At 31.4% G+C, this 27428-nt stretch overlaps 1 protein-coding gene across 1 annotated transcript in view; it reads left to right on the top strand.

Moving 5' to 3' along the window:
• The window catches only part of LOC136986983 (E3 ubiquitin-protein ligase MYCBP2-like), a gene marked incomplete at its 3' end in the record, with an annotated part of 256645 nt that overhangs the window by 190450 nt on the left and 38767 nt on the right, over positions 1-27428 (top strand). Inside the window, 2 exon segments of the mRNA XM_067284616.1 lie at positions 5612-5817; positions 7597-7752. Coding sequence (XP_067140717.1) covers positions 5612-5817; positions 7597-7752 — 362 coding nt within the window.

Here is a 27428-nt window from a genome sequence, read left to right as displayed (position 1 = left end):
TTCATCACAGTTGCACCATCAGTTACACAAGCCACTACATGTTTTCCAAAGAAATATGAAATTCAGCTAACTTTTCTTTGACCACATTAACAGCAACTTCAGCAGATAGAGAACCAGAAATCCTTACCATTCCTAAATTCCAAAATTTTTCCTCCCTATGTGTACATTAATATTCATAAATTGGCAATTGTTTAGAGAGGAGTACTCGTCTAATGATATACTAAACCTTGTTCCTGAAGTTATTTTGTTCGCAATTTTAGAAATCAAAGTTTCTTTTATCTGTTTGTATTGTGAGTGAACCAGATCCATGACATGAGTTGGATTTGTTGGCAAAGTATACTCTTTCTCTGCCAAAGAATGCCTGATATATTCACTTTTTGCAATAGAATTAATAGCTATACCATCTAGTGTAGACAACTTTATAACTATTTCTTGCAAAGTATTCTCTTTTATTAAAAATAGATTTTGCTGAAAGGCTTTCCTCTTGTTACTACTACATCCATGTTCTTCACTTATTATAAGAATCACTAGTAGAAGATTTGTTTATATTGTGCTTAGCCTGCAGGTGTCTGATAGACCAACCTTTGCACTTTATCTCAGCTTTACACTCTTTACAGATTGCTGATTGTTGTACTTGGTTTTTTAAAAAATGTTTTCAAACAAATGACTCTGACATTAGAATGGTTTGATTTTATAAATTATATTAAAATACATTGTTGTAAAATATGAATAATTGACTAATAAAGGAATTTCAAATAATCACACTTACAGTTACAAACGATAAGATATAAATGGGAGTTTAAGCTTTAACAAATTCACTTATAAATGCAAATTCAAAACTAAAGTTTGATGAGTGATATTTACTTTCAGTGGGTGCTCTGCTGCTCAATGATGTGCAAACACAATACATAGATATTACATGAACTAACAAGTAGAGACTTATAAAACATAGATAATTATATGGAGCATGAAACCTCAAAATTTCTCTCTTAGGTGAGTCTTCAAAATGCAACTTTTTGTATAATAAATGGTAGAAAGAAAACCTGAATGATAAATTATTATTGAAATGCGAGATTTTCCAGGATTTTTCTTTTAGGAAATAAACGACGGAAATCTCGGAAAAGAAACCCTATCGGGAACTTTTTCCACTCTTCGTTTTTTATTTTTTGTTTGTAAAATGCATTATGAAAAATTGATGTTTCTGTAGTCAGACTATTGCTCTTTCATTTCATGTTATTTTATTGTATAATGATTTGCTTTTTTTGTAATAAACTTCAAAATCTGTTTTACTTTGAAAATTTGAAGATGGTTGGAAATATTTTAGGCGTTCTATCTGTGTCATTATTGATATTTTAAAGTGGATAATTTCAGAGTATAGAAGAGATGTGGACCATAGGAGATATATAACATAAACTTGGCAGCCTTCAGTCTAACTAATGATTGTTATATGGTCTGAGAGTTGATGAAACTCCTAAAACCAATAGATAATGCTGTAAAAAGTTTCTTTATATGGAACTATAAATAATTTTTTAAATTTACCTACAATTATTCAACTTAGTTAACACATTATTAAGATTAAGAATATGTCTCTATGCATTAAAATAATTTTAACTAATATCTTAATCTGAAAAATTTTAAATCCTTTCAAGTATTTTGCAATTTTAATTGTTTTAAATTGGCACGTGAAAACAATTTTTATATAATGAACACTGATATTATTTTATTGATTATTTTTTATCATGTGTATTTTATTTTTGGGGGTTGTTATAGGTGCTCATATACAGCAACTAATATGTTATAGTTGCTGTATGTGAGCACCTATAAAAACCCCCAAAAATAAAATCACTTAATTTCCCCCCAAACATCACTTATCTTTTTTGTCATTATCATGTAATTTTGTAAAGAAATAAATATTTGTATTATAAACTTATTTAAAATATCCAAACTCCAGCAGTAACTTGTAATATTAGCATTACAATGAACGTTTTTGGAGTTCTTATGCCTCCATCTTCAGGTTCTGCAGTCTTTCAAATGTAGAACAAGGTTTTTGATGTATGTATGATGACATTTATATCAAATGTTTTTAATTTCTAAAAGTCAAACTTCATATGTTGTACTGTTTAAAATTTAGCACTTATATGTTACTATTGGTCGGTTAGTGCTAATGATGTGTTTGTTCTTGCAATGTGATTTTTTTTGTATCTTGTATAAAGCTCTTCATTCCTGGTCCAATGAGTTGCTGTCTTTATAGTTAACGGCTGTTTCAGCAACTCATTGGCTCAAACATGAACAGCTTTATACGAGATACAAAAATCACATTGCAAGAACAAACACATCATTAGCACTAACTAATAGTAACATATAAGTGCTAAATTTTAAATATTAGAATGTGTGAAGTTCGACTTTTAGAAATTAAAAAACATTCAATACAAACATCATCATATATCCATCAAAAACTTTGTTCTATGTTCGAAAGACTACAGAACTTGAAGATGGGGTATAAGAACTTCAAAAACATTTGTTTTAGTGGTATGGGTATTTTAAGTATGGTGTTTGTTTTTCCAGTTAAATAGCAGTTATTTATATATTTGGATTATATAATGATGTATCAGATCCATATCTGCACACACATGCCAGACACTTCTGGCAGTCCTTGTTCTCTTCTCTTCTAAAAATATATTTTTAACACTTTCTAGAGACTTCCGGTAACCACCATCTGTAAATAAACAAGAAATAAATGTATTCGTTAACATATATTAAATGCTTTTCCTTTTTTTCTAAAATACGTAAATTAGTGTATCAGTTTAGTCTATTTTCAGGGTCAACTAATCTATTTCCATTAATAATTAATTAATAATTATATTTATAAAATATGTTTTCTCTTTATTTGTAATTAATTTTTAATTTATGTTTTAAAATGAATTTATATAAAATATTTATAAAAACAGTTTTTTCAATATAGTACATTTTGTTTAATTGGACCCCGTCAGGGAATAGATTATTTGGCCCAATTAAGCGGCTAGCCAATTATGCAGACATTATGCTGATGAGCTGAAAAAACACTCTTTCCATAGTAGCCTAATGCAGTGTTTTTCAATTGCTTCTCCACGAAAAAAATTTCACTGGTTTGCAGAAAAATATTCAATCATACTGAAGCTTACATTGATTATGGATGATATTTAAATAGTAATCTAGAGTTACTGTATGTAACAAAGTATTTAGATAAGCATAATTCATAGTTGCTTATAATTACCTGATCCATATAAAATTAACCATAATTTTACTGGTCTCCAATGAGAAAAAGATTGAAAAACATTGGTCTAATGAACGAGTATAATAATTTATAAAATGAAAAGAGACGTTTACTAAAACATAAATTAATTTTATTTTTATAAAAAGACAAGATGCTTATTTTTTATTAAACCTTTGAAAAAAACTGGAAATAAAATTGTGCAACCATGAGGAAAGAACACACTGTGCCTGCCTACAACAAGACATAATGTGGTTATGTTCAAATTTTTGAATAAGTGATGATAAATTTTTAATTTTTCAATAGACCAAACTGGCAATAAATAGCCCAACTTGATAATCTTGATTGTCTATCACTAGGAATATGTCTAGGTAGCTAGCAGCTAAACAAGTGAATCAATGGTACAATCTGATACACAAGAAACAATTATGCCATTTGTTTTTTTATTCAGCTGCTTGGCACAGTTTGTTTCAGGAAGCTGCCTTAGGTAAATTGACCAGATCAAGCAGATACAAAATTGCTTTATTTCTGTTTCAACCTAGTTTAGGTTAAAATTAATATCAAAAAGCCTTAAATCCAGTAAAAAAAAGAACATTTATTAATGGAAGGAATGTTTTCAACCATGTACAATGACCATCTTCAGGTTCTAGAATGGAATTAATGATAGAAAAGGAAGCACATTTGAAATTAAAAACATTTGAAAATTACAAATTTACATAGTGAGTCACATTTGTGTGTATGTATATACACACATATATATATATATATATACACAAATGTATACAAATACTTTTATATTTCTAAAATATATACACAATATTTATATATATTTCTTTATTTATTTAATTATTTTATTTTGTATTTAGTATTTTCTTGTTAATTATTTATTCCTATTTTTTGTGTTTTATTTAATACATTTATGACCCTGAGCATGTGACTCACTTTGTAAGTTTGTAATTTTTGAACGTTTTTGTGGGTACCGAGGAGGGTCGACGAGGTCAGACCTCTGGTTAATGTCGGCAACAAGTCGGAGGGACTTGCCCACTTGTCAGAGATGGCTTAATTTGTCGGTAGGGATCCCGTAGGGACGGGACTGCTTTTTATCTGGTCGAGTGTAGGAGGGAAAGTGGAGTCGTGGTAAGACGATAAGCGAATATTCGAGCAAACAAGACACCATTTAACAGGTTAACAACGATTTAATGGAAAACAAAGTATACGTTACAAAAATCTGACATTAAAAGGGGTGACATATATAATATATAGCTCTATATATCCCTATCACGCGACGGGAGAGAGAGAGTTCACATAAGTGGGTTCCATACCTCTGGGACAATCAGTAATTCAAATATGCTGTTCGTCACGATGATCGAATATTCCTTTCTAGGGAAGGTTCGATGGCACTTACGGCACAATAGTCAAATATATTCTCGCGACTCGATCTTAATCGATGAAAGACTCTCCACCTAGAGGGAGGAAGGAAGCCTCTTATATATCTTTTTCTGCTGGGAATTTTTGTCACGTGCAGGTGCTTAGGCCATAGGTGTTCCCGGGATTGGAAACAATACGGCGAATTCGGACGCTAACTATAAACTTAAGTTGCAAGATGATCTGTACGCAGCATAAGAACAATGGATAGTTGACAGTTATACGGCCGGGGACGCATATTTTCTCGTCCGGGACCGTTTTTAGGCAGGATGTTTACATCCAAGTCAGTTTTTAGACGGGATGTTTATAATAGGAGAATTTTTCGATTCGATATAGGGATTCATTTTATTATAATTCGTATTATATTCGGATTATATCCGGATAGAGGGAAGGGGTAATTATTAATTCGAATATAATATATTACAACGTTCGTTCCAGGGGATATCCAGATCTCACATTTTTAATTTTAAATGTTTTTTCTGTTCTGTTCATTAATTCCATTCTAGAACCTGAAGACAATCCTTGTACACTGTCAGAAACATTCATTCCATTCTATTTTTATTGGATTTTTGATATTAATTTTAATTAATACATCCAATTTTTAAAGTTTTTCATTTCACTTGATTCTAGCAAATTTGAACAGATCAGTAGAATATCATTTTCACATACAGTGCAACTTGTGATAACTGACATAACTGCAATGCAACTAGAGATACACCACATATAGTTTTCTATTGATTATGATCATCACTGTCCCAAATAAACTGTGCAGATTTACATTAAATACACTGGTTTATTTCTGTTTTCTGCATTTTGACCCAAATAAATGGCTGCCCCCAGTTAACCAGTGTCCCAATTAAGTAAAATCTACTGTATTTTAATTTATATAGATTATTATAAAATATATCTTAGTATAAAATGACATTTTTGTTTTAGATAACAGTAGTTCGTTTCTGTGTCAACCTTCTGCTGCTCTTACTAAACTTGTTGCATCTGCTACTGAAAGACCAGGAGCTGTTGTAGAATTTCTCCTACAAAGGCCTGTTATGTTATTTATTCTTCAAAGGCATGATCTGGGTAGTTTACAGCTGGCTATGAAACAGGCATTAAGGAAAGCTTCTTGTAGAGTTTATGCAATGCAGGTATTTGATAATTCTACTTTACATAATGTTTTATAATTTACATTGATGTTTTACTAATTTAGACTAAGTTTGGTTATTACTGATTTTATGTGATATTGGAAATTAAGTTAAAATTATTTTTAAGTACCATATGGTCAAACCTTGATATAGTGTCCTTCTGTATAGCATTACCCTCGTAGAGTGCCAATGAATACTTAGAAATGGATCTTCTTAAATATTAAATATACACCTTTTCAGCCTCTGTGAATTACTAAACATATAATTTTACATTGCAGAGGACATTGTTATCACCAAATCACGTGACTTTCACACACTGACTTCAAACTTGCTTATAAATCTCATTGTTTTATATAATTCTTATTGTTGAGTCTATTGATTTAGTGTCACATTCAATTTAATGCCAATTTTGGAGGCATACAAATGATGATACTACATTAAGTTTGACTGTAATAAGAGATGTTAAAAAATGAATGTAATAAACAGCCAATCAGATCATAATATGTAGCCTTTGTTAACTCCATATTTGGAATTAAGATCTCTGGGAGAAGGCAAGGTGGAGGAAATGATTTATAAAATTATATAATCTGAGTTCTGCTATAATTTGTTTTTCTGAAAGCTAATTATGCCTTAAATGTCTTTAAGATTATCAGCTTATGCTATGATGATTGAACCACTAAAAGGGATAGAGGCATCAAGATAATGCTGGTTCTCCATTTAGCATGGTCACATCACCGTCACCTGATGATTCATAGAGCAATGCAATCGTGTCTTCATACTTTGTCCGAAATAGAAGGCTATTTGGAATGAAGTATGGGAAAGTACGGAATGCAGCAAAACTTTCAACTTTAAATTTAAATATATGAATTTTTATTTTGTATTTAAGTTTTTAATCTAGTATTTGCTGGTTTTTGTATCTTTTTGAAATTTTCACACCACATTGTTTGAAGTACTAAGGATGATGGGTAAAAATATGATGTCATGTACACTTGGAATTATGAATGCTGTATGCTGATTGCTTGTGACAGAATCGCTACATGAAAATATACGTTGTCCCACTACTCTGTCACTGAAGTACTTTGATGGTGATTCTAATTGGAAGGGGACTTTACTATGCATGACAGTGACTAAGGTGATTAAATCGCTTCAGAATTGTGCTAAGTGGAAAGCCAGCATAAGCAATAAAGGTTATGTTGGGTTACGTTTTAGATATGTTGTCAATTATGCTACCAGGCACAATTGGCAATGCATCCATGTGGTAAGCTGGACTGGTGGGTTTAAGTCTCACTCTGGGCCGACTCTTTTCTTCCAGAATATTCGAAATTATTTAATAAATATTAATTTAATTATAATTACTGAATTTAATAAGAGATGTTGTCTAACGCTTACGTCTAGTACCAAGTTATTCAGAATTTAATTATTAATACTACAGATAAAGTAGCTCGATTCAATATGGCAATAATTTGGCTTATGATTCAACATTGAGCTTTAAGTTGTTTGTGTATATATAAATTTTATATTGTTAAATATGTAATTTTACAGTTCTTAAAATGACTTCAGAATTGTGATATAAATATTTTCCCAGTTTAGATTTTCATATAATGATAACATGAGCAAAAGAAATGACATTTTTATAACAAAAAATGTATAAAAATTTTTTCTACTTTCATAATCTAATTGTGTTATTTATTACAAACATTTTTTTCTTTTCCATTGTCTGTATTACCATTTAATGTTTAAATTGATTAAAATTATTACAAAAACTTTTTTTAAACCTTAAAGGCTTTAAATTGGTTACTACGAAGTGTTACGCAACCTACTTCATTACACGATTTACTGTGGTGTCTAGTAGCTGCTCTTGCTCCTTCTCCAATAGAATGTACAGAAGAAAATGAGGGTGAAGTAGATCAGGGAGAAAAAAAAGAACATGATGGAATTGTAAGTAAATAAAATAAATCTTTAGTTATAAAATCAAAATTAAGTATTTCGTATTTATAAGTTGTGAAGTTTTTTTATGTATTTTATAAATTATTGCTATGAATTTAAACAAGTTATAGAAGTTTATATTAAAAATGAATAACGAACCTACTGGAACTGGTATAATAAAGAGAAAACAACACCTTTCTTAAATTCCAGCAAACGTTTAACTATATAAGAACGTTTTCAACTGATTTCATCAGTCTTCTTCAGTTACTCGAACAAAAAAAAGAAGAAAGAACCAAATTCAAATTTACAAAATCACGAGAATGGAAAGAATTCTCGTGATTGCGCAGACTATGCAAAAACGATGTACCGATAAACGGTAAAAAATGCAAGTTTTTGACAAAAAATGCAGATTCTTGACAAACTATATATATATCACAATCTTACGTTATCCAATGAATGATTTCCAAGCAGACGATAGCCCATCTGCGTCCCTGTGGTTGATGCAATGGGATGTTAATTGTGCCCTATATATTTCTAATTTCTCCAAATGTCTAACGGCCTGTTTAGATCTAGTGGCTTTTATGATGGAAGCACTATCCCAGTGTACCGTGATCTCCTGTTGCTTAGCAAATGCTGCTAGGACCGTGCTGTCAACTGTCCTCTTAACTGATCGTTTATGCTCTTTTATTCTTTGCTGTAAACCACGCAAGGTGGCCCCAATGTACACTAGATCGGATTTAAAACGATGGTCCCTGATTGGAATTGAGTACACTCCTGTTAGCTCATTTGGTTTCTCTTTCCTCTTATCATTCCTTAACAGACGGTATACTGTCGGGTTGCGCCTATATACTATGCGTAAGTTCCTTTCTTTGGATACCTTCTTAACAATACTTTTAATAAACGGAATATAGTCCATGACCACTGTTTTTTTCTGTTCAGCTCTGTGTTGTTGATGTTTACGTTTCTGTATATCCGTAATTAGACGGTTCACTACCCTTCTCTGATAGCCAAACTGTGTTGCTACGCTTCTTACGTACTCCAACTCCTTGTACGTGTCGCAAATACTTGAGCAATGTGTGTAAGCTCGTTGTATCCATGCTCGTAAAGCCGCTAACTTAAACTGTTCAGGATCCACGGAGTTTCTGGGTATGATGCTAGGTTGATATACCGGTTTCCTGAAGATATCCGTCTGTATCTCCCCACCTTACATGTGATCGTCAAGTCCTTATGAAAGCCGATAAGACTAAGGATATTGTACTTGTTAAACGGGATTCATATACTCAGAAATTGCAGGAGTATATTACTAGCACAGAATGCGTTATTGCTCCGGACAAGCTGTTAGAAAAATTACACAATAGAGTTAAGAGGTTTGCCAAGTCTCCGTTAGCACGCCTTTTGCGTTTGGACAATATCATTATGAAGGCACCAAGACCACCAAAGATCTTTGCATTTGGCAAGACGCACAAACCAGGCTATCAGATAAGACCCGTAGTGGAAAAATGTAATGCACCCACGTTCGCACTAGAAAAGCAACTTGTCAGATTTATTCGGGATAAGATCCAGGATTACCCTTATTGCATCAAAGACTCCTTGCAACTCGTACATAGAATGAATGAAATTATGCTTAAGGACAAGGAACACATGACGGTTATGGACTTTAAGGCCTTGTATCCCTCGATAAAACTCCCTCCGTGTTTCTGCGCCTTAAGGGACTTCTTGTTTAACAACATCGTGAATTCATTCAAATACAAAAGGCAAATTTTGGAATTAGCTGATCTCATCTGTCATTCTTCTTTCTTTGAATTTCAAGGGAAAACATACATGCAAGGAAGGGGAGTCCCGATGGGTAGTCCCATATCAGCGATGCTCTGTGAATTGGTCCTACGAAACCTAGAATGCAATATATTACCTTCATTCCAAGAAGACATAGTTTTCTATACCAGATATGTTGATGACATATTCATCATATGGCATAATGATCGCAATACCCGTCGCTTTCTTGATGCAATCAACAGCAACCCCTACGGACTCACTTTGGAGTTGGACCAAGAGAGTGACTTTAGGGTTAACTTCTTGGACTTGACGATCACATGTAAGGATGGGGAGATACAGACGGATATCTTCAGGAAACCGGTATATCAACCTAGCATCATACCCAGAAACTCCGTGGATCCTGAACAGTTTAAGTTAGCGGCTTTACGAGCATGGATACAACGAGCTTACACACATTGCTCAAGTATTTGCGACACGTACAAGGAGTTGGAGTACGTAAGAAGCGTAGCAACACAGTTTGGCTATCAGAGAAGGGTAGTGAACCGTCTAATTACGGATATACAGAAACGTAAACATCAACAACACAGAGCTGAACAGAAAAAAACAGTGGTCATGGACTATATTCCGTTTATTAAAAGTATTGTTAAGAAGGTATCCAAAGAAAGGAACTTACGCATAGTATATAGGCGCAACCCGACAGTATACCGTCTGTTAAGGAATGATAAGAGGAAAGAGAAACCAAATGAGCTAACAGGAGTGTACTCAATTCCAATCAGGGACCATCGTTTTAAATCCGATCTAGTGTACATTGGGGCCACCTTGCGTGGTTTACAGCAAAGAATAAAAGAGCATAAACGATCAGTTAAGAGGACAGTTGACAGCACGGTCCTAGCAGCATTTGCTAAGCAACAGGAGATCACGGTACACTGGGATAGTGCTTCCATCATAAAAGCCACTAGATCTAAACAGGCCGTTAGACATTTGGAGAAATTAGAAATATATAGGGCACAATTAACATCCCATTGCATCAACCACAGGGACGCAGATGGGCTATCGTCTGCTTGGAAATCATTCATTGGATAACGTAAGATTGTGATATTATATATAGTTTGTCAAGAATCTGCATTTTTTGTCAAAAACTTGCATTTTTTACCGTTTATCGGTACATCGTTTTTGCATACTCTGCGCAATCACGAGAATTCTTTCCATTCTCGTGATTTTGTAAATTTGAATTTGGTTCTTTCTTCTTTTTTTGTTCGAGTAACTGAAGAAGACTGATGAAATCAGTTGAAAACGTTCTTATATAGTTAAACGTTTGCTGGAATTTAAGAAAGGTGTTGTTTTCTCTTTATGAAGTTTATATTTTTAACTTTTTCTAACTGAATAAATTCAATAATAAAGTTCTGCATTTTTGATTTTATGTATAAAGTATAAACATTTCTAATTAAAGAAATAAATTGGGTAAAAATTGTATAAATTATTAAAAATATATGAACAGTTGTCATGTTCATATAAATTTTTAATGAGAATGAATATTCAGTATTAAAATCAAACAAACCCATCTTTTGTACTTTTCCAGCAATAATTTTAATTACAGAACAAATGTTTTTGGCCCAATTTTCACATCTCCTTCAGGTTAGAAGTCATTCCAAAGATGAAAGAACTATATTGATTTCTACAGTGGAACAATTTGAATATTCTATGACATTATTTAAAATTCATATGTTGCAATTCGGTATTTATGTTGTAGAATTGTTCCACTTTAGAAATCGACATAGCTCTTTTATCTTTGGAAAGGCTTCTAACCTGAAGCAGGCTTGTAAATTGAGCCAAGAACATTTCTTCTGTGATTAAAACTATTGCTGGAAAAGTACAAAAGGTGGGTTCGTGTGATTTTTTTTTTTTTTTTTCAAGAAATACCAGCTTTTAAAAGATATTTATATTCAATATTACTCTACCGTTCATACCTAAAATATTTATTTACTTTCATAATCGCATTTTTATAGTTGGTAAAAACCAACATAAAAATATTTTTATATAATTACATTGCATATTAAATCAACCATTTATTTTAAATTTACAAAAAAACCTCATTATTGTACAGTGATGAACACTCATGTAACACATTCCTCTATAATGCAAATTTATATAATGCAATGAAAAAATTGCGACTAGTACTTGTACAAAATTCTAATCTTGTCATCCAGAGATGTATGTTTTCTGTTTCAACTTTTAGGCCTAGGTTTAAACTTGAATAAAATTTCTGATAATGCATGCTTTGATAAAACAGTTTCCTCTAACACATAATATATTCTCTACATTGTATGAGATTTCGTTGTGTATGAATAATTATCATCATTACATGTAAAGCAATGTAAAGCAAAATTTTTCCTATTGTAATTGAAAATAAATAAATAAATAAATAAACATATTTACATCAATATTTGTCATAAATTTAATGATCCTAGCTTAATACAGAATAATTTAGACTTTGAGAACAGTTCTCAAAGCTTAAATTATTATCTACTATGCTTATTAAAATCAATTAAAATAAAGATTCAAAAAAATTAATTCAAACTGATATGTTTAACTGATTGCTTTTATACCAAATGATGTAACTTGAGAGAGCCTTCATAAATCACATAGCTGGGTTGAAGTGAGTAGGGTCAAGTCAGTGGATGTCATGGACTACTACAACAATGGGAGGGGGGCCTGGATCTGGTGATGTAGACTAGCCTGTTTTTAAAAATTGTTTTCAGTTGCAATGTAGCCTATTATTTGTGAAAGTGAAACACTTTCACAGTGTTTTATAGACCATAGTCCATGAGAAAATTTGGGCATTGATCAATTCAAGGTTACGCAAAGTATTACAAAAGAAATGCAAAATGCTTGTTTGCTCTCTCACTCATTGAGAGTTATTATTCAAATCTAAAACCAAACAGTTGGGGGCTGTTATCAATAAATAATAATGTTAATAAATCAGTAATTAACAAAAAATACTGTGAGTGCAATTGTAGTCCTTCATTGAAAACAGCTAAGAATCCACAAACTTATTTCAAACAAGCAGCAACAAACTTCACACTAATATGTTATAATTAAACAAGTGAATTTCATATTAACAAAGTAAAATGGAACTTTAATGATCATTACTCTACAGTTGTTTGTATTGTTTAAAAAAATTTATGGTAGTGGTTCTTGGTATTCAAAATTGTGAGTATAATGGTCTGTGAAGTCAGAAAGGTTGGCAATTGCTATTACAGACACAATGTCATTCAATAGCACAGTAGCTGGAAACTATTAGTAGAAGCAAAAGGGAATTGAATCAGCAATATCAATCAGAACCAGTGATGCAACAGCAGAGTGAGTTATGTAATTGCACAATTACAGTTATTTTATTTAAAACATATAAAAAAATTAATATGGAATGATATATAGATGGAAAATAACATAAAAATATATATATTCTATTGTTTTACATAGTGTGGCATGAATAATGTCAATGTTATAATGAAAATTCTAAAAATTAAAAGAATTGCTGACATTTAAATAAGAAAAATTATTTAGTTTTTAAATTTAAAAATAAACAAAAGTATTTGGCAGTCAGGTTTTTTAGATGATATAGTTCTAAGAGTGGGCTCGTTTATCTGGTCACAAAAAAATCACCAAGATAGGTTCAAAATTTGCAAAATATTGGCTACATGGTTTGTGGACATTCCCTTGTCGTCTTTTCTTATGATTTGTATCTTTCGACAAGCTGAAAGGGGAATGGTATTGTTTTTGGATGCTTCTTGTATGCTGATTCCTTTACGTCTTATTCAGGAAAATAAATCAGACAATGTCAAATCTTAATAGCCAAGACCCTGTGGAATGATCTAAACTTCCAAAGATGTTTTAGAATAGCATCTTAGAGGTCCAAGAAATGTGCAATGTAGTCCTGTCTTGTTGAATGTAGGAATTATGAATTTTTTTTTCATTTAGTTAGTCTGAATAAATTGATAGAGAATATCTGAGCAATACCACTTGAGTTGATGGTGCTTTTGATTGATTGCACTATTCATTTTCTAGATATTGCTTTTCAAACTCCAACATTTTCACTATATAGAAGCTGTTACTAAAGCATATATAGATTCTTAATGATCTATAGCTATGAGTTCTATAATTCTGAGTTAAATTTATACAGTCTGATAGATGGAACCATGATTCATCAGTAAAAATGCCATTATTTAGCACTTTATTTTCACATTCTGCTTCAAAGATTAGGCACTATTAAAAGTATTGCACATCTTTAGAAGAAGCAGCAGTTTTCAGTTGGAAAATAGTCTCTTTTATAAGAAAGTAAATCATGATTTTTTTCACTGCTTTGTGGGCATTTCTATGCAGAAACTTTGTTTTGTGTGCCACTCTTCATCTGATTTTGACAATTTGCCAACAATTTATTCACAGTATTTTAATATATTTTATATTAAAATATTGTGAATAAATAATCTTAACATTTTCTTTTTCACCATACCAGGCTGACCACTTCTTAATATATATGCCACAGAATTTTTAAATCTGTTTCAAAATTTGAAACTGTTTAAGCAAATTAATAAGCAAATTTTGTTCAAAATTTGCTTATTAATTAAGTTGCACAGTGTCATGATTTGTCATAGAAGCACAGTATTTGGAAACATTTTTTGGAACTTTTGTTTTGTAGTCTGTGTATTTATTACCAGCTTGGAACATGCACTCAACCAAAAACATACATTCTTCAATGGTTAGCATCTTTCCATGCAGCTAACACTGTACACTTACAAATAAATCATTAAACTGATTATAAATGGCTGTAGAGTAGAAGAGCAGACACAGTGCTTTTTGATATATGAGTATTGCTCAAAACCAATAAATGAGCTGAAAGGAACAACCATAACCTATAACACCCACAGCTAAGAGACTTTTTAAATGCATGGTATATTAATTAATTTTTTTAATATTGCTAGTGAAAAAATTCAGCTACATTCAATCGCTAATACTTGTATATACATTTTCACATACTGCTATTACTGTTATTTGAAATATTATATGCAATGTATCTCCATGAGTAAAATTTTAAAAAATTAGAAAGTTGTAAAAGAAAATATTAAATTTATGATTAGTAATTTTGCTAATTTGCATACAACATATTACAAATTCAACTGTTATTAAGCTTTTTGATATATTTTTAAATCATGTTCAAGTAATTAATGTAAGTGAATATTTTTTGAGTATAGATCAAAGACTGTTTAAATTATAAGAAACTTTGTTATTCACTTTTCTTTATGAAAGCAAAATTAATATAAATATTTCTCTTACAGTATATTACTTTAACCTCAAATATATATTATATAGTATTTATGTATATTAAGAAATTTGCTTAATTAGTTAGTCATATAGTGTGTATTTAAAGTTAAGATATACAGGCTGTCATGTAACTGGAGGTACAAGCAGGAAGGTGTTGATTATATATGAAATACTGAATTGAAAATGTAGAACAAAAATTTTTTCTTACATGGCTTTGTTTTTGATAAAAGTGGCTTTGAAAGTTAACTTATTGAGTACATGTGCATTTGACCAAGATTCAACTCACCAGATGTTGTTGTATGCTGTCTTTACTGTCAAGTGTTTTGAAACATTTCTCTGTTACTTGATTTTATTTGTGAACACTGTCGATATTGTTATTTTTTTGTTTATGTTTGTATCATTGTTACTCTTTTCTTACAATTATCAAATCAAACTCTTAATTTCTGTTGTAGTGCCAATGTGATAATGTGTGAAGTGCCTTTATACTTTTGCACCACTTGATCAAATGGTCACTATCGCGTTTGCGATGACTGCGTCAGGATGGAAGATACCCCACAGCTACTAGGGCTGTTTATTTATGTTTGTATTAGGTCACACAAGTGGTTGTGTGCATATGCAGTCGGATTTGGGATGGAGGAGGTCTAAGAGACAGATTGACAGAAGAAAAGCACTCGAATACAAGTTAAACAAAACAAATACCCATTTATTAAAGCATATAGAATTTTATACTGACAATTATAGTGAATCATTAGAGTTTTAGAGGACCTGAACATGAGAGAGAGAGAGAGAGTTCACAATAAACCACAAGTTGTTAAATACCTTGTAGAGGAGTTTCTAAGAGTCTGATGCTTATTGACTGGAGTATCATACATTGACTTGATTGTTTCATTGATTGGATCATTTAGAGAAAGTTCTTGTCACTATAGTCCATCCTTGAAATGTGTAACAGTGGATGAGAAGTATTCATAGGCAAAGTATCGTATTTACTCGCATATAAGATGATCTCGCATATAGGGCAAGGTGTGACTTAAAAGGTCAAAATAAAGAAAATTATTTATTAATACAATTCTAATTTTATTTCCTTTAATCACGAGTAAAATATTATCAAATGCACATAAACGAGCACGTTGTCTCGCAAAAATTACTGGCATTTTAAACTTTAAGAAAAAATTTTGTAAAATTGACAACGTGATTTGTTCATGTAAAGCTGGACAATCAGAAATGTTTTTTCGTCAATTCTTAACATCGTAGGAGGTGGTGACGGGCCGCATTCGGTGGTATAGACCCGGAACCAGAAGCTGAAGGAGGAAGAAAGTTTATTAATGAAGAAGTTAGAATGAAGGGGAAAATAAAGCAAGATAGGATAATGGAAAAGGGGTTAAGGGATTTGCCTGCATCACCTTTATATTTATAGAGAACAAAATACATATATGCCAATTAGAAACAAACATAGAAATACATGGAGTACATAAAATGGTGCGACAGTTAGCATATCATAATGACTATGGAAATTCCAAAAACATTGATAAGCTATACAGAAAATAAGTTTGCAGAACACATCGAGTTTACACTGTTGACGACGAACTATGATTACATATAAAGGTGCCTCTGTGTTAAATTTAAATAAGTACATTAACAAATACAACTATTACAGGTAATGCTAAAGTTCACAATAAATTTACAGAGATGATTACAATGAAGAAACACAATAGTTTTAGTAATTTAAATAAACGAATACATTCACAGAACAGATTGATTTTACATTATTGAAGATGAACTGTGGTTATGTAATAAGAGGAAATACTGCATTAAATTCAATATAGTACAATTTAAATTGGTACACAACAGGAAGTAGACAAAGTTATTGCTGATACTGTTGATCAATGAAATCTGCGACTAAGTATGAGTACACTTAACAGAATGATGTAACATTATGAGAGGCGGTACACACAAACCCAGTTTCAGCAAGAGCAAAATACACATACAGAGAACAATTAATACATATGGATTCAGTAAAATACAATACAAGTAGTGCTGAGTATATACAGTAAAACTTTTGACAAAATAAAAACAAAAGAAACAGGAAACCACAGTACCATGGATCCAGCAACCAACATGACCACCAGTGGCGCATACATAGAAGCATACACAACAAGGAGGAAACCATGATTAAAGAGTGTAGTCGAACTGGCGAAGTTTTTCAGATATGGTATGCTGGTACACTGGGCAGTGCCTGTCCATGGCATTGTGATTTGTCTTAGAAAGTTTTTCCCTCTTACAGTTTGAACAAACTGCTGATTCCTTCTTCTTGGGCAAGTCTTTATATAGGTGGTCTCCCCACAATGACTACAAGTTTGCCCAGACGACTCACATTTACTAGCAAAGTGACCAAAAGAGAGACATTTAAAACACTGCATGACTGGTATAAAGTCGTAAACAAGGGCACCTTTACCACGGGATGCTTACCCTTTTTTATGATCTAACAAGATCCTCCTTAGTTCTGGCTTAACCACCACTACCCAAGATTCAATATCTGCATCTCTCTGTTTCATACGAAACCTTATGTCCGGAATTTTTTTGAAATAGTCATAAGTATATACAGCCTGTAGCCTAAGATTTGAATTCAGCAGATCACTAAGAACATCATCAATATACAAATCGTTTGGGGCCAACTCTTTTACCACTTTTCCGCTAAAAAAAATTGCTTTCCAAAATTATGTCCCTTATTATTATTGAAAATATTATTCATTTGAATTGAAAAAAGTGGTTTTTGCAATTTTTTTCAATTTGGCAAAATTGGTCCTAACTGGCACTTTTCTCTCTGGATAGCCAACTTTACAGGTCCTGTAATGGTGGCTTCTCTGCATGAGTTGCCTTTATGCTGGAAAGCTGCCATTCATAGGTTAGTTTTAAAAATAATTTAAAAACGAAAACATGACAAAACATAAAATGAAAACAAATTTATTGACATAAAGACATATTTTAAATGATTACAAGTAATAAGAAGAATGAAAAATAATTATAAAATCAAACATGAATGTACTGTATATATGTACTGAATATAGAAAACAACAATAAAATACATTTCTAAAAATTTTAGTATAAAACTTTTTATTATGTATTATTTAGAAACTTTTTATTTTTCATATAACACAAAACCGGCAAGAGGAGACTTGATATAGGCTGCAGTACATATACACAGCTTGGATGGCCTTGAAATCAACTGTTTGTCCATGTTTGCGGGATGTTCCCAACAGTGCCTGAGGGGGAGTAAGTTTTAAACAAATCTGTACTAGTTACTGTAAATACTCAAATATATTACGTTATTTTCTAATAATTTTTTTATTAGTTTCTTGTTATTACTTATATTATATGCTAAGCTTAACCTTAGTAGCCTAACTTCCTGTTTTTTAAGCTTTACAGAAAAAACTCCCACAAGAAATTAAAATAATTAACAATACACCATTTTATGAAATACATTTCTAAAAAATTTTAGCATAAGACTTTATTTCCTTTATTACATATTATTTAGAAACGAATTATCTTTCACATAACCAAAAAAAAAAAAAATCACAACAGATCACGTGACATGCGCCACAGTTCGGTGTACAGTGGTAAATGTAGCTTGAGAACAGCTCTTTCTTGACATTGGCGGGTTATTCCCATGAAAGTTTCAGGGGAAGATAGGTTTCTAGACAGATGTTCATCAGTTACCGTAAACACTCAACTATATTGCAAAATTTTCAATCATGTATACTCTTTCAATAAGTAGGGACCGCAAAAATGGTCCAAAATATAAACTTCTATTGGGTGTATAATTTCAAAATTTGCTGAGGTCAAAAACAACATTCAATAGAATGTAAAATAAGCTTTACCGACTTGTCTCGTCCATAGGGAGAACAGAAACAATTTTTGAAAATTGGACGAGTATCGCTGTCAATGGGCATATGAATTACATCACTCTTGACGAGTTAACTTGGCAATGGGCGTTAAGGGGTAATTAAATCAAATAGGGTCAACACACAATACACTAAAACAAAATATCAGATGATGCACTAGTCTGCTAAATGGGAGATGAACAATCTCAAGAAAAGGACAACGCACTAGTCTTGACCTGTTGCCAAAGTTGAACCACACTGAAATATCCCTTGCACTAGACAGAAAGAGGTGAGGGGTGGCACACTGGAGTACTTCAAAGTAGGTCCTCTCTCCATGAAGGCAGGACTTCTATTCTGATATTCTCTGGTACTGCATAATATTGTACCAGTTCCTTTTCGAGTTTTCCAGATTTCAGTTCTATGAAGAGAACTCGAAAATTCCTCTAAAATCCAAAGCAAGAAACTTTCCATTCTCTGTACCATCCAGCAATTCTGTCACAAAAGTGTTCTCCATCTGAAGAGAGAACGACTTGGCAGGATGGAGAGACAGTCCTAGAGCCATTTATGACTCAAAGGCATTCCTAATTCTTTTAATGGTCTCGTCACTTAAAATTAATGGCTTTACGAGTTATTCTACCGCATTCTGTTTATCTAAATCCAACAGAGTCAAAGATGATTTTTCTACCTTTAACATTTTGAATAAGTGGAGACTAAGAGATCGACAGTCGAATTACAAAGTAAAATAAAAATTTCTATTACCTGTCCACCAATTCTTAACAGTCGAATCCACACTATGAGTTTCTCCAAATTCTGATTTTAATCCATTTGCATTAAAAACGGATAAATATTCAGAAATCAGAATTTGGAGAAACTCATAGTGTGGATTCGACTGTTAAGAATTGGTGGACAGGTAATAGAAATTTTTATTTTACTTTGTAATTCGACTGTCGATCTCTTAGTCTCCACTTATTCAAAATGTTAAAGGTAGAAAAATCATCTTTGACTCTGTTGGATTTAGATAAACAGAATGCGGTAGAATAACTCGTAAAGCCATTAATTTTAAGTGACGAGACCATTAAAAGAATTAGGAATGCCTTTGAGTCATAAATGGCTCTAGGACTGTCTCTCCATCCTGCCAAGTCGTTCTCTCTTCAGATGGAGAACACTTTTGTGACAGAATTGCTGGATGGTACAGAGAATGGAAAGTTTCTTGCTTTGGATTTTAGAGGAATTTTCGAGTTCTCTTCATAGAACTGAAATCTGGAAAACTCGAAAAGGAACTGGTACAATATTATGCAGTACCAGAGAATATCAGAATAGAAGTCCTGCCTTCATGGAGAGAGGACCTACTTTGAAGTACTCCAGTGTGCCACCCCTCACCTCTTTCTGTCTAGTGCAAGGGATATTTCAGTGTGGTTCAACTTTGGCAACAGGTCAAGACTAGTGCGTTGTCCTTTTCTTGAGATTGTTCATCTCCCATTTAGCAGACTAGTGCATCATCTGATATTTTGTTTTAGTGTATTGTGTGTTGACCCTATTTGATTTAATTACCCCTTAACGCCCATTGCCAAGTTAACTCGTCAAGAGTGATGTAATTCATATGCCCATTGACAGCGATACTCGTCCAATTTTCAAAAATTGTTTCTGTTCTCCCTATGGACGAGACAAGTCGGTAAAGCTTATTTTACATTCTATTGAATGTTGTTTTTGACCTCAGCAAATTTTGAAATTATACACCCAATAGAAGTTTATATTTTGGACCATTTTTGCGGTCCCTACTTATTGAAAGAGTATACATGATTGAAAATTTTGCAATATAGTTGAGTGTTTACGGTAACTGATGAACATCTGTCTAGAAACCTATCTTCCCCTGAAACTTTCATGGGAATAACCCGCCAATGTCAAGAAAGAGCTGTTCTCAAGCTACATTTACCACTGTACACCGAACTGTGGCGCATGTCACGTGATCTGTTGTGATTTTTTTTTTTTTTGGTTATGTGAAAGATAATTCGTTTCTAAATAATATGTAATAAAGGAAATAAAGTCTTATGCTAAAATTTTTTAGAAATGTATTTCATAAAATGGTGTATTGTTAATTATTTTAATTTCTTGTGGGAGTTTTTTCTGTAAAGCTTAAAAAACAGGAAGTTAGGCTACTAAGGTTAAGCTTAGCATATAATATAAGTAATAACAAGAAACTAATAAAAAAATTATTAGAAAATAACGTAATATATTTGAGTATTTACAGTAACTAGTACAGATTTGTTTAAAACTTACTCCCCCTCAGGCACTGTTGGGAACATCCCGCAAACATGGACAAACAGTTGATTTCAAGGCCATCCAAGCTGTGTATATGTACTGCAGCCTATATCAAGTCTCCTCTTGCCAGTTTTGTGTTATATGAAAAATAAAAAGTTTCTAAATAATACATAATAAAAAGTTTTATACTAAAATTTTTAGAAATGTATTTTATTGTTGTTTTCTATATTCAGTACATATATACAGTACATACAATTGTATTAATAAATCTAATTTTTATTTTGATCTTTAAAGTCACACCTCGTCCTATATGCAAGATCATCTTATAAGTGAGTAAATACAGTATATAAAATTTTTAAATTTAAATCAAAATGCAGAATATATGTTTCATTTAAAAGGAAAAATCTGGATTGCTTTTGAAGATTCATTAAACAATTACCTTAATTTATGGATAATTGTTTCTTAGCGGTCTTTTAACATATTAATAATAGAAAATTAATTTGTTTATTTGTGAAGTTATGGGAAGTAATTGTTTATTGATATTGCAAAAATTTTAAATGTTGTAGAATTAGGATTTTACATATCATATTGTATTTATTGGAAATGTATTCAGTACATTGAAAAATGATTTTCAAGATCACACAATACAAAATCACTTTTACTTCTCTTAAATTTAAAATTGCGAGTTATGCAGTTCGAAAGGTATTTATTTAATTCCAGAAAATGGTCTTAAAATAATCAAATGGTGCTCTTAACTTTGTTGACTTTCAAGGTCAACAAAAAGTCACATCTGATTTTATATGCATGACTTCCAATGTAATTACATCAACAAAATTAATGAATCTTCAGTACTTTTTGAATGAAAAGGATGTAAATGACTTTAGACACACTATGTATATATAATTAAATTTTTTATATACAGTATTTTAGTTCATTAACATCAAGCTATTATAGATGTAAGAAAATAAGTATTTGAAGCATTTCACACTCATAACAGAATGAAGGCATACTTTTTTCTTTTGTAGAATTACAGTAATCCCTCGCTACTTTGCGTTTCATTTATCGCGGCCTCAGTATATCGCGGATTGTTCAAAAATATTCATCAAAAACTCAAAATTGAGGAATTATGGCGCGAAAGTTGCTCGCACGCTAGCAGAAGGCAGGGAGTGCCCACACAATTCAAAATCCACGTCTCTGATTGGCTGGCTAGCATCCCGCCATTTGATATCCCTCCCGACTCGGGAATCTCGCAAGCTGATTGGCCTAGATGTTTCTTCCTAGACGAATCTCGTTAGCTGATTGGCCCAAGAAATCGACGACAACATGGTCAGAGCCGTAGAATTCAGTAACCGTATTGACGGTGTAATGGCGTTGTACAAGGGCATCTTTGCTCAGAAGAAAAAACAACGGTCACAACTCCCCATCACAATGTTCCTTGTGTGCCGAAAACGTTCTGCAGAAACTCCTTCTGCTGCCTCTACGCCGCCTCCTGCAGTTACCCCAGCTCTATCCGAAGCTGCCCGCAACGATCCAGCTCTATCCGAAGCTGCCCGCGACGATCGCGTTAAAAATGAGAGGGTGACACTACTTCGCGGTTTTTCACTTATCGCGGCCAGTTCTGGTCTCTATTAATTGCGATAACTGAGGGATGACTGTATATTAATTTATTTGCATTTTTTCTATTAGTATTTGTAAAGCTTTCCTTTGTTGCCCTATTTTGATTGTTTTATTTTTTAAAATTTCCTTAAATATATATGTTTTAAAATTAAATACTGGCTAGTATTTCTCAGACAGGATTTATTAGGATATTAATATTTATATTAAACAACCCGAAGCCCTATATATTTATAGCCAAACGATTGCCGTAAATACTCTGGCTATAAATCCGCTAAATTAGCAGATTTATAGCCAGAGTATTTACAGCGATTGATTAATATTTTTTCTTATATGGTTTCTAATATCTTTATTTAAATTTTTTCGATCAGATAGGGATAATATTTCATTAAAATGATCTTAATATGGTTTTTTCCCCCCCTTGTGTTTTGTTAATACAGTTTTATATTTTACTTGTTAAAGAGTTAAAAGAATTTTTTTGGATTTAGTAATAACATTTTTCATTACGAAGTACAAAAACAGGCACACTGTAATATTTTGGAATTTCAATTCAGAATTCAATTCAAAAGCTTTGCTTTTCCTATTGCTATTCATCTTTACTCCTGACAATACACAAGAACGATTCAAACGACCCAGATAAAATGCTTTTGTTTTTAAACACCAAAGGGCGAGCATCTGGTAAAAAATATGAATACACAATTCACAAAAATTATTGCAATAATGCAAAGAATCCTTTGCTCGCGCATATAGGACGATCTAGGTTTTTGAAGCAGTGAAATATGAATAAAAACCTTGTCTTATACACGAGTAAATATCTGTTAGTGAAGTAAGTGAGATCCATGCATGACTACTGTTGGAGGAACAGGTGACGACTGCTTTGAATTAGCCATTCGTTGGTAATTTAAAACAACAACATACCTCAGGGAGGTCAAAAGTATGCAGAAAAGGTGTCGTTCCCAACACTGAAAAAGTGAAAGGGGAAACTCTTTCATGTCATAGATTAGCTACATTTTAGAATTGTTTATCCTTTTGTTTTTTTTTTTTTTAAAGTATCTTTTTTTTATTTAGTCTGGGTTCTCTCACCAATATAACTACATACAGCAATTGAGAGTGTACAGACATGATTCTTGTGTTGGGTGCATGTCGCAGCAATGCTTCTGTTGCAGCTAATTATTACAAAGACAATATCCTATTCTCCAGTGTCCCAATAGGAGAGTTATTCGGAGAGCAGAATAAACTCAGAGATCATGGTTCTTTGAACCACTTTGTCAACATGGAGATTGCATCTGATGAGTTAACTCTATTAATTTTCCAGTTACTAAACTCTTGTGCATATTTGATAAACATTCAAAGGCAATTTTTTTCACAAACAAAATCTTGTATTTTTAGAAAAAATTTTATTCTATGATTTTGATTCAGTATTTCATATAGAATCATCATATTTCCACTTGTACTACCAGTTACATGATACTCTATATAAAATACTATAATTTAAATATACAAACATAAACCATAGCTTAACATTCAATTAGCCAGTCTGAAAGATCCACCAGATTATTTGCAGGCTATAACTGTGCTTAATTGTTAAGTAAACAAATTATATAATTCAATAATCATTATTATAACCTGTAAATAATCCAGTTTTAAGTCTATAGTTAATACTGTAATTTAATTTGACATAAATAATAAACTGGATAGATATAAATTATAATATTTTAATTTAAAAAATTATAGTATTTTATGTTGTTATTAAATGATAAAATTAGCATTAATATTCACTTGTGATTATGTAAAACATTTATTTATTATTATATTACTTATATTTTTATATTTAATTATTATGAAAACTACTATGTATTTTGTTGGTTACATGTATTTTTCTTAATGCAGAGGCTTTACATTAACCGAAAAAAATAATGATTTAATTTCAGCCTCCAAGCACAAGATCATCAAAAGCAGACAAGCATGGCTCTAATCTAAGGGTATGAAAATGTAGGAATAACCCTACCAAAATACATTTAAAATCATATGTAAAAATTTGTATTTTAATGTTGGTGTTGTGATCCTGTAACAACGAAAATAACTGTTTTTTTTGGATTTCCTTTAATTAAAAGAATGGAAAATTTTAAATGCATGAATTTTACCTTAACTTTGTTTTTTTTTTAATTGGTTTCAATGCATGAATGGTCTTATACTCGTTAAAACTATATGAACTAGGATAAAATATTAGAAAATAAACTATATTAATTTATACTTATTGTAATTTAGTATTTGAAATAAAAGTTAAATTATTATAACAAAAGGAAAACAATGTAAATGTAAAGATATATTTGTACTTCAAAGATTTTAATATCAGAAATTTAAGCTGATGATTTTATAATAAACATATACACTCAAACCTGTTTTTGTGCAATTTTTTATACGTGCAATGTGTTTTGTGCAATTATTTTTGTGCAGTATACCAATTTGATTGAAATTCATATACCGCACACAAAAAATCACACAAAAGAAATTGCACAAATAAAAAATCGCACAAAAATAGACCACACAAAAAACAGGTTTGAGTGTACTCTGCACTCAGCTTGTTTTTAATTTTTATTTAAAAGTAAAAATAAATAACAATCAATTAATCAAGCTGATAGATCCACAGTTTAAATGATTTGATAAACTAAGCTATACTTAAAATAAAGAAAGAAGTATCTGATTACCATAAGAAACCTATATTTTAGGTTCTTTCCTTATGTGTACAGTACTTTATAGATATATTTTTTATTTAAAATTTTTTTGCATAAACAGATTCTTATACAGACTTCTATAATCTATAGTTTAATAATTACAAGTGCCTTGTTATAATTATTTGAAAATTTTCCAGATTGAATTTCACTTTGTATATGACTATATTGAAATTTAAGTTTTTTTTCTTCACAAAACACATTACACTAGTTTTTATATTTGAATCTAATGGAAGAAAGATGACTTTTAGTCTCAAATTAAGTTAGTTAAACTTTGAGAGGAAATTACAAAGTTGATGACTGAACCACCAACACAATTGACTTTTCTTTCACTTGAAAGAAAAGTCAATTCACCAGGATAATCACCTTTTGTTTGCCTATTGAGAAAAAGATTATACTCTATTAACCACTGGAGAAACTGTCCGACAGCAGTGTTGACTCTTGAATCCTTAGATTGTCTCTCATCTGAAATGTTTAGTGATGCTATATTAAAGTAGGGATGAAATTCACCAATACAAATATTAAAATTGCCCATAATAACTATTCCATCAAACATTGAAGACCAAGAATCCCAAATAGTAGAGAACAAATCAAGATGGATGTCTTCCATTTTTGAGGAGTAGTGGCATAAGTGATTAGTATCAGGATTCTTTCAAAGTAAGTTTCCTTAAGTTCAAAATGTCCTTTATTACCATTAGGGAAGAAAAGAATATCATCATAAGACCTACTTGGACTCAGATTATTCTGCCAGGACCATATAAAATTTCATTTGACTGGTAAAGACCTATAAAGAAAATTTTCTTCAGATAAAACAAACCAGGTCTCAATCAAACCCACACATGTTAAATCTGAGTTGTTAGTCAAATGACTTGTTATCATTGAGCATTTGGTACTAAAGCCATTATAATTCCAAAAGGACAAGGAAACAGATTGACAGTCTGACCCAGACCAAGTCCTTAAAAAGCAATGCAAACTAGAAAATCTTGCCAAGCCATCCATCAAGTGTGGAAAAGAATTTAAAGTAAAAAAGGGGGGCTAACTTCAATAAATTGGTGCCCCAAAATAGAAAATGTATATCAGGTACTTTTCTTTTTATTGCAACAAGTGTAGATTAGATTATTAAATCACTTAAAAGCTGTGATTCTGGCAGCTTGATTAATTGATATTTGTTTTTTTTTTTAAATAAACATTAAAAACTCAGAATAGAATATATTAAAAATATATTACAAATTGAAGATGTGACATTTCAAATCCTTCTTACAAATGTTCATTCATTACCATTGCAACACAGTTAACACTAGTGGAGTTGACCTTTCTCTATACAGTTGTTTCCCTACTTATGAACTTTCACACTTACAATTTGACTTTGTGCCTAAAGTTTAAATTTTGTGTGAATTCTGAGGTTCCATTGCTGCTTGTGCAGTGACATTGAAGTTGATAACATCAGAGTAACAGTATTTTTTTGCTATTTTTTGCTATTTTTGCTAATAGGGGAGTTCCTGTATTATTTCAGTTTTATTTCTTTTTCAAAATCAGTTATATTTCTAATAATTCTTTTTCATTGATAAGTAAAAAGAATTTTACTAATTTAGGCTTAGTAAACACTAGTGTTTACTAAGCCTAAATTATAGAACGAGACACGGTTTCACCAACAGATCAATTTTATTAATATTTTTATCTGATTTTATTTAATCAACCAATAATAATATAATAATTTAATCAACTGTATAGAAGTCTACAAATTAGATAAAGTTTAGTAAAAATGCTTCTCTTATCTATTTCATTCAGTGGTGTGTGATTGCTTGAGAATGGCATAACATATTCCAAAAATATTTGCATTAAAACATTTATGCAATTTCTAGACTTCTATATATAGTTGATTAATGTATTTTAAGCAAGAATATGCAATAAAGGAGTCATATATTACTTTATTCAATATGTTGATAATTGAATTTACTGTAGGATGTATAGTATAACTTCACTGAAAAACTCTCAATTCTAGTCTAGATGTCATTATTATTATTTGCTTTTTAAAATAAATTTGAAATGGATAAATAAAGCAGAACTAAAAACTGTATGCTATTGTAATATTAAACACTAAACTTATTTTTAA

The sequence above is a fragment of the Centruroides vittatus genome, unplaced genomic scaffold (genome assembly GCF_030686945.1).
Source record: "Centruroides vittatus isolate TY-2023 unplaced genomic scaffold, ASM3068694v2 scaffold_1431, whole genome shotgun sequence".
Taxonomy (NCBI): domain Eukaryota; kingdom Metazoa; phylum Arthropoda; class Arachnida; order Scorpiones; family Buthidae; genus Centruroides; species Centruroides vittatus.
Note: the sequence above shows the minus strand (reverse complement) of the source record. Positions and strands in the feature narration are given on the sequence as shown.